The following is a 14,577-nucleotide window of genomic DNA, read 5'->3' as shown; positions in this document are numbered from 1 at the left end:
TTGCAGACCTATTAGAGTACAGAATCCTATATTTGTGGGGCATCTCTATTGCTTCATGTAAAACTCTTTCAGAAATGTCAATTTAGTGGTTAAGAACACAGTTTGGGGAATCAGGTAGACATGAATTCAAATCTTGGCTCTGAAACTTTCTATCTGTAGGACTCTGCACAATATTCATTCTGTTTATTGTTAAATAATGGCTAACACTGTACTCTTGGTATACACTCATCATTTTTCTATAAGCTTTACACATAATGTCTATTTTAATCACTGGAACAATGTTTAGGTAGAGATTATCTATTTTGCATAAATGATAAAACTAAAAATTTAAGTAACATGCCCAAGTTTAAGGAATCTCTTCATTATAATGTATGTTAAATGAATTAATGAATTAGTTTAAGCACATATAGGGAGTAGCCATGTAGACAAGACTTTTGAGTCCTGAATGACTTAGCATATGAGCCTCAGTTTCCTCATGCAAATTAGGGATAATAACACCTTTCTAAATAATTTTTTGTGAAGATTAAATGAGACAAACACATTATTTAGTGTGGCCATATAGCTGACACACATAAGTTTTGGTATACTTTCTCAAATACAGGGAATTAAAAACATATGTATTTAAATTATTTCAAAAAATGTGTAAATTATGGCACAGATTTCATTTGAAATAAAATGATGCCCTATGCTTATATTAGAATAGGTCAGAAAGAGTAAAGAGAAGCAGCTAGACTTCTTCTTTTTTTTTTACCTTGCATTAATCCCAATAATCCGTAGATGTTAAATTTATTGCTTCTTATTTGCTTCCATTCTGTGAACTCATTCATGTGTTTTGCTTCTTTTGCCCAGGCACTCAGCCAGAGATTCTGTCCAATGCCTACCAAGTTCTGCCCTATGTAAGTGGCCACACTCAGCCACACCCAGAGCCAGCCAAAGGCTTGGAGGTACTTCAGAATGATTGTGAACTTCACCTAAAAGCAAAATTGATATAAAATTAGGTTACTGAACTAGAAAATCAGACAAGGTAGATTTAAATCCTACTTGACATTTCCTAAGGTTTGTTATCTTAGTCAGGTTCCTAACCCCTGTAATTCTGAGATTACTCATCTATAACTTGGCATAGTAACAGTAGCCACCTTATAAGTTACATGTAAAGAGCTGGCATAGTCCAGAGCACTTAAAAATAAATATTCAAATAATATTAGTTACTATCATTAGTAAACAAGAATATATATCACTAAGTAGCATGTAATCCTAATTAAACAACACTATAATATTCAACAGTTCCATTTAATGTATTTTTTCAAATTATCATATAGCAAACCTCCTCAAATTCAATGAAAAATATGCATTTATTAATAACACAATGTAATCTTTTATATAATTTAATAACAAATAACAATTATTACTCTGGTACTTACCCCACCAATAGGGATCTTTTCTTTTTTCATTGAGAATTGTTTTCCTTGAGCGAATGAGGGCCTGATAAAGCAAGACAATATACATTTTGTAGGTTTAAGATCAACCAAGCATTTTTTTTTAAGTTATACATTCTCAACTGTTTTGCTGCATATTCCTCTGCTTTGATGATAGCATTGTTCCTTTAACCTCTTCAAATGGAGATAGTTTATTCTCTGATATCGCATATATTTTAAAGCCAGGACATTAAGTCTGATTGTTCCTTTTATAGATAATTATCCTTTAAACCTGAGCTAACCCTAGGTTACTTAAGCTAATGCCACGTGGCTGTACCATAATCCATTTTTTCATCTACTTGCCTCCTGGCCCGCCAATCAAAATTGACATCAGGCTCACAACCCCACTTTATTCAGCCACCATCCCGGGTGATGTCATAGCTTACAGAGACAGCTCATTAAACTCAATCTCTTTTCAACTTCATAGCCACCATACACCTAGGGTCCGTCATCTGCATTCCACTTTGACTATCAACTGTCAGGTCCTTAAGCCATGAGTCTTATAATCTGAACCTAACACACCCTGGAAAACTCAACTCGAAACATTTCAATCTCTGGCCATCACCTCTTATATTCCAAATTGTGCATTAAATTACTCTCACTACATTTTTATTCCATCTAGACTCCAGTTCCTGAATCCAGCTTTCTACCATTCTTGCTTTCTAGGACGACCAATGATTCTGGTTTCCCCAGATATTCTTGGTTTCAGCATTAACTGTCCCACCTTCCAGGATACTCTCAGTCGCAGGTAAACCTATTATCTTGCTCTGGTCCCTTTGATATCCAGCCTGTACTCCGTGATTATTATATCATCCAAACGATGGAAATATTCTGAACTCTCAAGCTCTGCTTTCTTTCCATTAAACCTTCATGTTATAACTCACATGTCAGTCTTCATCACACTTGCTTCAAAAGATCATACAGCTGTATAAGTTGGTTCCACCGTGAATTAACATCTTTTCTCCACCTGGGCTCTTAATAGTGCCTAGAAATTCTTAAATGACTCTCAAAAGGGGCCTCACATCTTACTTGATGGAGAAAGTAAAGGCAAGACAGGAAAGTCAGTCACTAAATCTCTACATTTATCTGCATCTCTACATAGCCTTTTCTAATTCTCTCCTAGAGCAAAGGAAATTCTCTCTTCATATCCAAGAATAGCCAGATGATCTGAATCCCAGTCTGTCCCATTTACTCAAAACACTTTATTTTTTAATGATTATTTATTTATTTTGGGAGAGAGAGAGAGAGAATGAATATGAGCAGGGAAAGGGCAGAGACGAAGAGAGAGAGAGAGACAGAGACAGAGAGACAGAGAGAGAACCCCAAGCAGAGGCTACACTCAGCATGAAGCCTGACACAGGGCTCCATCTCACAGTGAGATCACAGCTTAAACTGAAAGCAAGTTGGATGCCTAATCAACTGAGCCAGCCAGGTGCTCTAAAACATTTATTTATAGTGTTTCCACACTTTCCTATCAATGAGTCACTTGATGCTTGTTAAAAATAAGATTATAAGATTCTTCTCTACAAACTCGCCTTTCAAATAAATGATCCAAGGGATTTGGGAAATCTAAGAAACCCAGAATTGTTCACAATCTTTTCTAATCTTCATTTTCTTCCTCCCTTCTCCTGACTCCTTCCCATCAGCCTATGGAGAATAACATTCTTATCTTTTTTTTAATGTTTACTTATATTTGAGAGACAGAGACAGAGTGCAAATGGGGCAGGGGCCAAGAGAGTAGGAGACACAGAATCCAAAGTAGGCTCCAGGCTCTGAGCTGTCAGCACAAGCCCGATGGCCTGAGCTGAAGTCAGATGCTTAACTAAGTGAGCCACCCAGGCACCTCACATTCTTCTTACCTTAAAACCAATACCATTTCCACAAAAATGATTCTCTCAATGCCACAGCCCTTTTCACTTTCCTAGTTCTTGACTTTCTTTTATAGCCACACATTTTTCCACCAAACCACCTTTCCTCCTTGAACTATCTGGTACCTGGCTGAAAGTGTTTCCATCAACATCTTAAAGAAATAAGAAAAATACATATTGTTGTATTCATGGAATACTTTAAAAATCATTTCGCTCAAACGCTCCATAACATTTATCATCACTGACCACTCCCTTGTTTAAGGAACATTTCCCTTTACTTCCCTACCACCATGCATTTATATTTCCTCACACCTCTTTCCCCCCCATTGTTTCTCTTTGGGCTCCTTTCTCTGTCTTCCCTTTAATGTTTATTTTTCCTCAGATTCAGTTCTAGTCATTACAGTCGGCCCTTTAACCACACAGGCTTGAAGTGAACAGATCCACTTATATGCAGACTTTTTTTCAGTAAATATACATATGGTACTGTAAATATATTTTCTTTTCTTTTTGATTTGCACAATAATATTTTCTTTTCTCTAGCTTATTTTATTGTCAGAATACAGTACATAATACATACAACATACAAATATGTGTTAATTGACTGTTTTCTGTCAGTAAGGCTTCCCGGCAACAGTAGGTTGTTAGCAGTTAAGCTTTTACAAAGTTAAAAGTTACACTCAGATATTCAAAGGCATAGAGGTGGTGCCCCTAACCCCTCATAGCGTTCAAGGGCCAGCTGTATTGCCTTTGTACGCTCCACACTCTCCTGAGAAATCTCATTCACCCACAGTTTCAATAACTTTCTTCCTTGTGGGTGACTCTCAGATTGATTGTTCTAGTCCATAACTCTCCCCTGAACTCCAGATCTATATAGTAAAATGCTTATTTGACATGCTTATTTAATCTCATTGCTTATCTCTATACCAGTTATTTTCCTACCTCCTTTAAAGCTTTCTCTGGCTTTGTAAAGGGCTACAAATAGTTCCTCTGTCTCAATCTTGGCACATTTCTAACCAGTCACCAAGTACGTGTCAATTCCTCTAAAACTGTATTATTGGAGAAACATTTGGAAAATGCCTAACAGCATGAAGAAAAGTAATGGCAAAGGAGGAGGGAAAACAGAGGAGGGAGAGAAGCGGGAGAAGAAATATTCATAATCCTATGCTCCAGAGATATTCGGTGCTGACATGCTTGTGAATATTTCCATTTCCCTACATGTGTGTAGTATCATAATATAAATGTTCTAAAACTGATTTTTAGTTTTAAACAACTTTATACATGGTCTTTGTGGCTCAGTATCTAGTGAATCTAAATATTCTGTAACAGCATTATATTTTATCATATGATGATATGTTTTATCATTTTACTCTATTAAGATTAACTTAACAAAATTAGTAGTTACAGTGGCTGCATTTTTTTCCTACTTTTTTTACTTCAATGATCATGGTTTTTACACATCTCTCATTGTCCCTTGAGGGACATAGAAGCATGAGGTATGCTAACTTGTAAGTCATTTGATATATCTAATATCAAACTGACCTCTAGAAATACTGACCTGAGCTATGTGCCCCTATTTCTCCACGTTTCCCATTTTATTTACCAGAATAAGACAGGCTTTATTTGATCAGTCCAGTGGGTCTTGCCTTTTGGTCTCTGGCTCTACTGTCAAGAAATATTCTATGGGAGATTGCAATACATGGCCTCTGTAGATACAGCTTCACCATCAGGAGAAGATACACTATTTAACAGACACTTTCATTGGAACAACTCCTGGTATATGATTTGGGTTAATTACTGTCATCATCCTTCAAGCCCTTGGCATGGCTTCTGTTTGGATAAGCATATTCAGCATTGGTGTCAAGCCAAAAAATTAATTCTTAATGTAGCTGGATATGAAATGCTATGAAACCCAACTGTTAAAAGGGAATTAAAGCATCCTAATTAGACACAACTAACAAAAACCGAGAATTTATTGGACACTGTACAGAAGGGTATTGCTTTTCCAAACTACAATGTTATTTATTCTTTTTTCCACAAAATACTGCATTTAGTTCTGGGCGCTTTGCTGTGAATAACAGGTTCTATCTGAATTTTAAAAGAGAAAATTATTTTGTTGGTAGAGAAGTTTCAAAAATGAGTCTTGTGTTGTCCTTCAGAAACCCTCAGGAAAGACGGCACAATACCCGTCTGCATATTTTTGTATAAAAGATACAAAATTAACATACTGAAACCATTATCCCTGAACTGAGCATACAGTTGCAAAGTCTGGAATATGTATGGGAGAATTAAAGTGATTAAAAGAGTCTGATATGAAAGACAGAAGGGGGCAGTCTAGATACTGAAATAACACTCCTAATTTATTTTATTCAAGGAAGATATTAATGAATATTTAAAGATATAAAATAATTAATATATACCATGTAACTTCAAACCAAAAAGTGAAAAAAATAAAATGTGTAAACAGTTAAAATTATCTTAGTCCCTATTAGGAAAACTGAACTAACATCATAAAGTGATTCTAAGTCTTAAATTTCAGGGGGAGGGATTCTCAGACATCATTTAGTAGAACTCCCTTCCTTCTCATCTCCCTCCTGATGGGCAGTTAGCAATTCTCCCCATGAAGAAGACTCACTGTATTCCCTCTCAGTACATTCCATGCACTGTGGACAGTCTCTCACTGTTGTTAAATTCTTGCCTGCTGTATCTTCTAACCCGTGGTCTATGTTAATGCTGCACTAATGGGAATTTGGGTACTTCTTAAAAATAGAAAATTAGGTTAAAAAGTCAGAGGAAAATTTTCTCCATGTACTATTATCTTACCAAATAGTAAAGCAGATTAAAAAAATGAAAACGAGGGTGGGAAGTAGCACAGAAAATAATAAACTAAGAAATACATAGGTAGTAGCCAAACATGCACATATTTTGGAAAAATTAAAATAGGCATCTGGCCTTTCAAACACAAAATAAAAATGATTTAATTACTGATGACAAACAGGAAAAGATTAGCTTAGGGGAATTTATGGACTTTCAATTACATTTTTATCACTGTCATTAAAAAGTAAGCTTGATGCTGGACTGTGTTGACAAAAATCTGACATACTAGAGTTGAGGCGAGCTTCTCAATTACTGCAGAAGTAAGTTTCAGAATTCTGGCTTCAGTCTGATTCTCCACAACTTGAAAAATGTTTAGAAAACAAATCTGTAAGTATATTTTATAGGGGTTGGTATTCTTATTTTAAGTAGAAAGTTCCCAAAGGTGACTCACAAAAATTTTGAGGGATTCAATTTAGATATTATGACTGACAATGATTTTATAAATATGAGAAATTGATTTATTATAGAGAGAAGGGTATGATTAAGTTAGCATCATATAAACAGTCCTTACTGATTTTTAAGTTTTAACTTTTGAAACAAGTTACGAATTTACTGCCAGTGAAACTACACACAGGTGAAAACTCTTCTAATGATCAGAGACGTGTAGATCCTACAGCACACAAATTTCAAAGTCTGATTCAGTGCTCCTGGATTTGCTTCTCTTGGGGATGCTTAAAACGGACACTCATTTAATAAAAGCTATTGCTATAATGCTCAAAAAAATAAAATAGAATAAATGATGGATTAAAGTCACTGTTCTTTCAGAGTTTAGTTACTTATTCATCCATCCAACAAGATATTTATTGCACATCAGCTTATAAGCTACTCAGGGTTTACTTGAAACTTGTTTATATGGCAATAAAGCAATGAACAAATAGATAAAAATTTCTGCTGTCCTACAGCTTAAAACCTATAAGAATACAGTATATAATGTAAAGACAAAATAAAAGTAAGTTTTCCAGTGTACTGAAAATTAATAAGAATTATGGGGGGAAAATTAAGTCAGGAAGGGGGAGGAAGTATTATGTTAAAATAGGGTGGCTAAACCTAAACTCTTCATTGAAAGGGAATATTGGAGCAAGGCCTATAGAAGGTGGGTGAGCAAGCCAGAATACCTAGAAGAATGGTTTATTTGATCTATTGAGTCAGCTGAATCTATCATGGAGGCAAAACTCAAACCTGTAACATCCATGCCATCTACACATCCTTAGGGATATCCACTTTTTTTCAAAATAAATAAATTCAATTCATTTTAAGGTCCATATTTTTCATTCAAAGTCAAATATACAGAATTCTAAGCTATTGGATCCCAAAGTGCTTGCTTCCCCGTAATCCATTCCAATTCTCCATTTTAGCAATTTTGATGAGTGACCACTCCTTATAATTCTGGCACCAACTTGTTAATCTTTTTATTCCTATTATTTCTTTTTCTTCTTTCCTATTTGCAGTTGCTGTGGGGAACATTGGAGCAAATAACAGATTAGGGTAATTTTCTTCAATTACTGCTCATTTTAGAAACTTACAAAAAAAAAAAAGAAATGTAATATAACAAAATCCAATTAGGGTCAATGTTGTATTATTTTTCTTTCTCACTTTCTTCCATCCTTCTTTCACTTCCTCCTTCCCTACTTCCCTTCATACCTCCTTCCCCACTTTTCTCCCTCCCTCTCTTCTTTCCTTATTTCCTTACTTTTGTCTTAGTAAAAAGATTCTTCAATGCCTACACCAAGTCTATATTTCTAGGTTATATATCCTGGACTGATAATCACCCCAGTTCATTATAGAATTTTCATGTCTAAAGCTTATTTTCACATTCACATCAGCAGTGCATATGAATGCCATAGGTTGGAGATATTTTTAGCATGTACACACACACACACACACACGCATACACACACACACACACACACACACACGAGATTCTTCTACTAGAATTTAGCTAGAAGTTACTGAAAGTCTAATGAGCATAAGTTCCCCAAACTAAGTCACATCGATCTCACTTAAAAACTCAGACACATCCATCTAAACTATAGTTCAAAATTTGGAAACCATTAAGTACAATATGTAGCCATTATAATGTGTAGATCCTTTATTAAGGATGTGTTTTAAATCCTAAAAAAAATTATAATTAGTCCATCATCCCAGTGAGCCTGGTATCATCCTAATACTCACCTATCATTTTGCTCCAAGATTTGGTCTTTCAGTTTAGTTCTGGAGTTGATTACACTGAGTCGCTTTAAAGCATGAGCTGGAGAGGAAGATGGTGAGTGCTTTCATACACATATAAGCAAACAATGCCTAAAATAGTGAGAAATTTGGTGAGAGATTATACCAGTTGAAGAAATTTTTGTGTTCTGGATCCATAGATATTTAGGGAGCCCTTTCATTTTCCCCATTATTTCCCCTTCACCTGAAATATCTTGTAATATCTTCATAACAACTGAGATTTCATAATAAAAAAAGTCCACAGAAAATATATTTTTGGACATTAGAGAAGAGTGCTAATTTGTTTTGGATCTTCCACAGAAGGGCTAGGTATTTGCCCAAGAGGAACATGACTAGTCTCTAAAAGAAAAATGTAATTTAATGAGGCCTTATAGACAATTGTGATTAATGTAAAGATTACTAATGAAACACAATAGTAAGTTCCCGAAATCTCTGTCATGCTCTTACTAATGTCACTAATACTAACTTCCTATGTGGCAGTCACTATTCTGAATCATATATATTTTTTCTTAATTCTCAAGAGTACCCCTATGATGAAGATACTATAATTATCCCTTTATCTTGGAGATAAACAGACTGAGGCACAGAGAAGTTAAGCAAGTCACACAAACCAAATCTCACATCTAGAACTACAAGACTGAGAGGTTCAAGTTACTGTTTGTGAATTTAATGAGGAATATCTCAGAACGTGGCTGGGTTTTGTCTTTTTTTTATAGTATGATACTTAAACTCTTTGAATTTTAGACTTCTCACTTTTAGAAGAAAGGAAATGGACTTGGGAATTTCTACAATGTCTTATATGAATTTTATGTTTTCTTATTTCTAGAAATAAACCTCTACTAGTCCTTAAGCGGAAGAATCTGACTTACATCAACTATCTCTACGAGACATGGGATTCCATGTAAATTTATCATTAGTCCTCATATCCTTCTTTCTTCATGACCTTTCTTCTTATCTCTGATTGATTCTCTAATATAATATTTACAAAAGGTGAGATTTATAGACTTCAGAGCTGGATAGATTCTTAAAGGTCTGATGTATCCCAACCCAATTGTACTGTAAAAAATACCTTTTTAACTTATCTGTCATCAACCCCAATAGTAAAGATGAGGATGATAAGGAGAAAAAGTGGCTGAGTCATAAGCAGTTTTGGCTGCTTTTGGAGTGATAAAGATGTGCATCATTCAATTCCACATCAGCCACCAGGAAAAAAGGATCTAGTTCAAGTCCCATTTCTCATAAATGGAAAGAACCAAAGGAGTTAAGTCATCTCTATGAAGACTCACCTAGTTATTCAGAGTCAGAACGAGTGCCTGGGGCACCGAAAATCAACCCAGCGTTTTCCCCACCAAGTTGTGCTGACATTTGCTCCCACCCTGGTGTCATATAAGTTAACACGGATTTTAAAGTGGAAGGACTGTGTGTGTACCTTTAAAAGAATTCTTGAACAGACTCAAGATCAAAGAAGGTAAATGAAATAAATGATAGATCACAGGGTGTTTTCAAACTAGGGATTGTACCTCTCAAATTCCACTTCCTGTCCAGACAATCCTTTTCCTCTAAATCCCAATGAAAATGCTCTCATATATAGTTTGGGTTTTTCCCTACTACTTATGCAAACAAAAAAAAAAAAAGAAAGGCCCCACAGGGACAGGCTTGTACCTCACATTAGTGGGAACCAGGGCAGGAGTATAAATGAAGGCCCCACATGATATATTACTAATTATTTAATAGGTACAGATCGAACTAACCGATTTACAAATAAGTTCTATTTTTTATCCTGAGCAATACACCTCCCCAACCACCTACAAGGCAATGTCCATGTGAGAGTGTTTGGAACCCTAAGAGCTCCTCTGGAAACACGACAGTCCTGGGTCACATGGCCTCAATCAAGGCTCCTGTCCCCTCTTCTCCTACCCTGACCCCATCCTGCACCATGTCTGTTGACACCTCAGCCCACATGTCTAGGCTCTACTCACTCTAACCCTTTCAAGAAAGAAAACCATTCCTCAAGCCAAAGAGTGGCAAATGCCAGTAGATCAGCCTTCCTTTGGGAAGGCTACTGTGGAGAGAGTTTATGTCATCTCAGCAGAGAATTTTGGAACCCCAAAATACCCAGAATGGTAAAAGATAGAAGATTGGGGGTCACCTGGCTGGCCTGCTTTTAGAGCTGTATTTTCCAAAGTCATATAACATATTTCATGTGGCCTTTAAAGTAAATGGCCACATGAAAAATACACTGGTTCATAGCATTCCAAATCATCCCATTTACTCCTGAGGAGACGTACCTCCGGTAGATTCACCTGTTTAACAGCTACTGAGTACCTGTAATCTGCCTAGCATGAGGACACCTAAGTGCTGGGAAAAGAAAAAAAAATGACAGACCACATTCTTATTCTAGTCCTAGGAGACATTCACAGACATCTCTTTCCTATACATATACTAAACATGAATTATTAGCCTCACCGAGTAGGCAAGAGATCACTTCCCAAATCACTAGCCACTAGGAGAATAGGAAGTGCTTCTTTTATTAAGAATGACCACAGATATCTGACGATGCATCAGATGTTTCTGAATGCATCTACAAATAGAATATTTGAATTTGAGAAAGAATAAAGACAAGGAATAAAAAAAACAGTGGTACATAACTAATAGGAATTTGCTCCAGTCTAAAAAGGAAACACATCAGCAAAATTGCTTTGTGTTTTGATTTCACAATATTCGAATAATAAATTGCACCGATCTTGTTATAAACTGGTTATGCATTTTTATGACTTTTATAACTAGGTACAATGTTAAGTGAGTTAGTGGCTACCCAGTTCATATAGGAAATACTAAGACATAGCTCTATACTTCTTCCGTTACCCCCAAATTATGAAATAGTTAACTGATTTTATAGTCATATTTTCGGTAGTATTCTGGGAAGTTCCAGGACAACACTCATCGTGGTCTACATGAGAAACCATTTAGGTAGAAAAAGAGATGATGTGCATTAAGCTTTTGGAGATGGGAAATAAAGAATCCCTAGAATGCTTGATTTCAAACATCCCTGTGTCTAAATTAGGTAAGGGTCAAACCACCTCATTTCCATAAACATTTATGAACCTTAATTTAAAATGCTAGGAGTATAGTAAGGAAAAGTAGTAAATAAACTCAATCTTTAATTCATAATAAAAGTTAGACAAATATCATTCCCCTTTGTTTTTCCTCAGATTCCTTTTAGTTTTCTCTCCCTCAACATGCAACAATGTGTTTAAAATATTTATTATTTACTTGACATAGATTTATGCTCCCTGGTCCTAATTTAAAAGAAAGTAGAATGTTTAGACCCATTATATTCTAGACCTGCGATAGAGCTTATAAATCATCTAATCTCTTATTTCATAGATGAACAAACAGATCTTGGGGCATAACATTTTGGTTAAAAATCATAAATGAGGTTAATTTTTAGCTGATGTGTCCCAATGTATTAGTTTCTTTTCTAGAGAAAGGAAGGTGCCCAGGTCCTTACTTAAGCAGGATGAATAAAGAAAAATGCATTGTAAGAAATCACACAATTAATGGACTTTCAGAATGGGTAGGCACGCTGTGTCTTAGGCATATTTTTCATTGTGTCTCACCTTTTTCTTGTTCACTGAAGGCCTGAAGCAAATGTGTGAGGTTTCTAGTTTTAGGCAGCAGGTCCTGGTATGTTCCCATTTGTGCCACTCTGCCACTCTCCATTACAACAATCAGATCCATCTGTGGCAGAAGTGTGAGGTTGTGTGTCACTAAAACACGAGTCTGAAAAACAGAGTGTTTTATTTCTTGCATTATAGTAAAATATAGCAAAAATAATCTGTTTTAAAGAAAGCTGTAGTTTGTTGTTTTTTTGTTTGTTTTTGTTTTTGTTTTTTACTATTTCAGATTGTAATTGTTGTTTGGTACCAGTTTAAGGCATAATTTATATATTTCACAATGAATGATTATATGCAGCTAGACTAAAAAAAAAAAAAAAAGGATTGCAAAATGTTTAAATGTTTGTTTGAGAAAGAGAGAGACAGAGCATGAGCAGGGGAGGGACAGAGAGAGAGGGAGACACAGAATCTGAAGCAGATTCCAGGCTCCGAGCTCTCAGCACAAAATCCGACATGGGGCTCAGACCCACCAACCCTAAGATCATGACCTGAGCTGAAGTTGGACGCTTAACCAACTGAGCCACCCAGGCACCCTAGATTGCAAAAGTTTTTAACCATTTAGTTCAGGTATCCTTCATTCATTAAGAATGAATCAATTTCATAACAAATTTAAAAATTTCATATCTGTCATCCATGGCTTAGTTTTTTAAAGGTCCTAGGGCATTACAATAAAGTATTTGATTCCTATCAAAATTCATAATATTTATTTTTAAATCTTACCATATTATTTTACATGCACACGTAGGATTGAACCAGAAGTTTTTATCTTGGGTTTGTTTTGATAAGTAAGGTATTTATCTATTATTTACTTAAATATATACTTTACCATTTTACACATTTATTTAAGGTTTCCAGAGTGCCTTATATTAACAAATCTATAAATGCACATTATGAAGAAATGAGTATGACTTTGTGGTCAGACTTTTTTAAATCTCTGTTCTTTTTTTTTTTTTTTAATTACAGTACAGTTCAGGGCACCTGGGTAGCTCAGTTGGTTAATCACCAATTAACCTCTGGCCCAGGTCATGACCTCAAAATTTGTGAGTTTAAGCCCCGCATCAGGCTCTCTGGTATCAGCACAGAGCACCCCCCAGGTCCTCTGTCCCCCCCCCCAACATCGGCCTTTCCTTGCTTGCACTCTCCCTCTCTCTTTCTCTAAAATAAATAAACATTTAAATTTTTTTAAAGTAAAAAAGAATAATGTACAGTTAACACACAATGTTACATTAGTTTCTGGTGTACAACATAGTGATTCAACAATTCTAAATGTTATTAAAATCTCTGCTCTTTTTAAGCTAAGCAACCTATATCAAACTCTTCTGAGCCACAAGTTCCCTCAGAGGTAAAACAGGAATAATGTCAATACCTATTCAGAGACTTGATATAAGAACTAAATGAACTAATTTAGTGTCAGACATGGAATGCACTCAGTAAATATTAATACCCTTCTTCTTGGCCCTTTCACAAAAGAACTGAATTGTTATTACTGTGTTAATAATATCATAATTTTAAGTAATAAATAATTGGTAAAATAATACTTTTTGTGAAAGTGCTACATATGAGAATACTATTTTTCAAAAAATCAACTAAACTAAAAATAAGTCATTTTGACATACCAACCCCCTTAAGAGTATGCTATCAGTCTATAAGGTAACAATCACATAAATTGTTGTCAGAGTAAACTTGTAAATAAAACTTTAAAAATATTCATTAAAATTTGCCTGTAAAATGATTAATGTAACACCCTCTTTTTCATGTGACATTTCACTACTTTGCTTCAACAAATGAACAAAATAGTGGAATTTTAGGCACAATGTGAGGCAGATTATCTTCCTTTTACCCCCTTTACCCCCCAAAAGCATAAATAACACTATGGCTACCTTGTTTTTCAAAATTCCCGAAGACCCAATCACTTTTTCAAAAAGTTGTTTTCCAACATGAACATCAACTGCAGAAAAGGGATCATCCAGGAGGTAGATGTCAGCCCCACTATACACAGCTCTGGCCAGACTCACTCGCTGCTTCTGGCCCCCACTTATATTCACACCCTGAAAATGGAGCAGGAGAAAAAACTATGACCAAAAATAGGTAAATCTCAAAGCATAGAGTGACATTCAATTTCCCTTCTGCAGCATGGACAGATGACAACTCAAGATTAACCCTCAAACCTTTCTTTCTTCCCAAATCCTACACCCAATTCCTACACCCATCCCCTATTTCCAAGTGCTACTAACTTGTGCAAATTAACAGATATATCAGCTTTCTCTTAATGGCTTACTCTCAAAAGTAGATACTAACAATTAAGGAGAAAAGAATTTCCAGTCCCCTAACTCTGAAAAGTCATGCCTCTGATATATTAAATAAGACTTTTGGCTGCCAACCATATACTGACACCAGTGATCATTTTTAAATTGACACATAGAAAATTGAGAATAATAGCTAAATTACTAAAGCAGT

General features: G+C 35.5%; 1 protein-coding gene across 3 annotated transcripts in view; it reads right to left on the bottom strand.

The window, feature by feature from the left end:
- LOC120240991 (multidrug resistance-associated protein 1-like) overlaps window positions 1-14,577 on the bottom strand; it is an 85,098-nt gene that overhangs the window by 23,706 nt on the left and 46,815 nt on the right. For all 3 annotated transcript variants that reach the window (XM_039245894.1, XM_039245897.1, XM_039245896.1), the window contains 5 exons: window positions 14,001-14,168; window positions 12,064-12,226; window positions 8,390-8,465; window positions 1,422-1,482; window positions 752-971 (listed from right to left, as the gene is read on the bottom strand). In XM_039245894.1, coding sequence (XP_039101825.1) covers window positions 752-971; window positions 1,422-1,482; window positions 8,390-8,465; window positions 12,064-12,226; window positions 14,001-14,168 — 688 coding nt within the window. The remainder of the gene's footprint in view (window positions 1-751; window positions 972-1,421; window positions 1,483-8,389; window positions 8,466-12,063; window positions 12,227-14,000; window positions 14,169-14,577) is intronic.

This window comes from Hyaena hyaena, unplaced genomic scaffold (assembly GCF_003009895.1).
Source record: "Hyaena hyaena isolate Hyena2069 unplaced genomic scaffold, ASM300989v1 scaffold_272, whole genome shotgun sequence".
NCBI lineage: Eukaryota > Metazoa > Chordata > Mammalia > Carnivora > Hyaenidae > Hyaena > Hyaena hyaena.
This window is presented reverse-complemented; position numbering and strand designations above follow the sequence as displayed.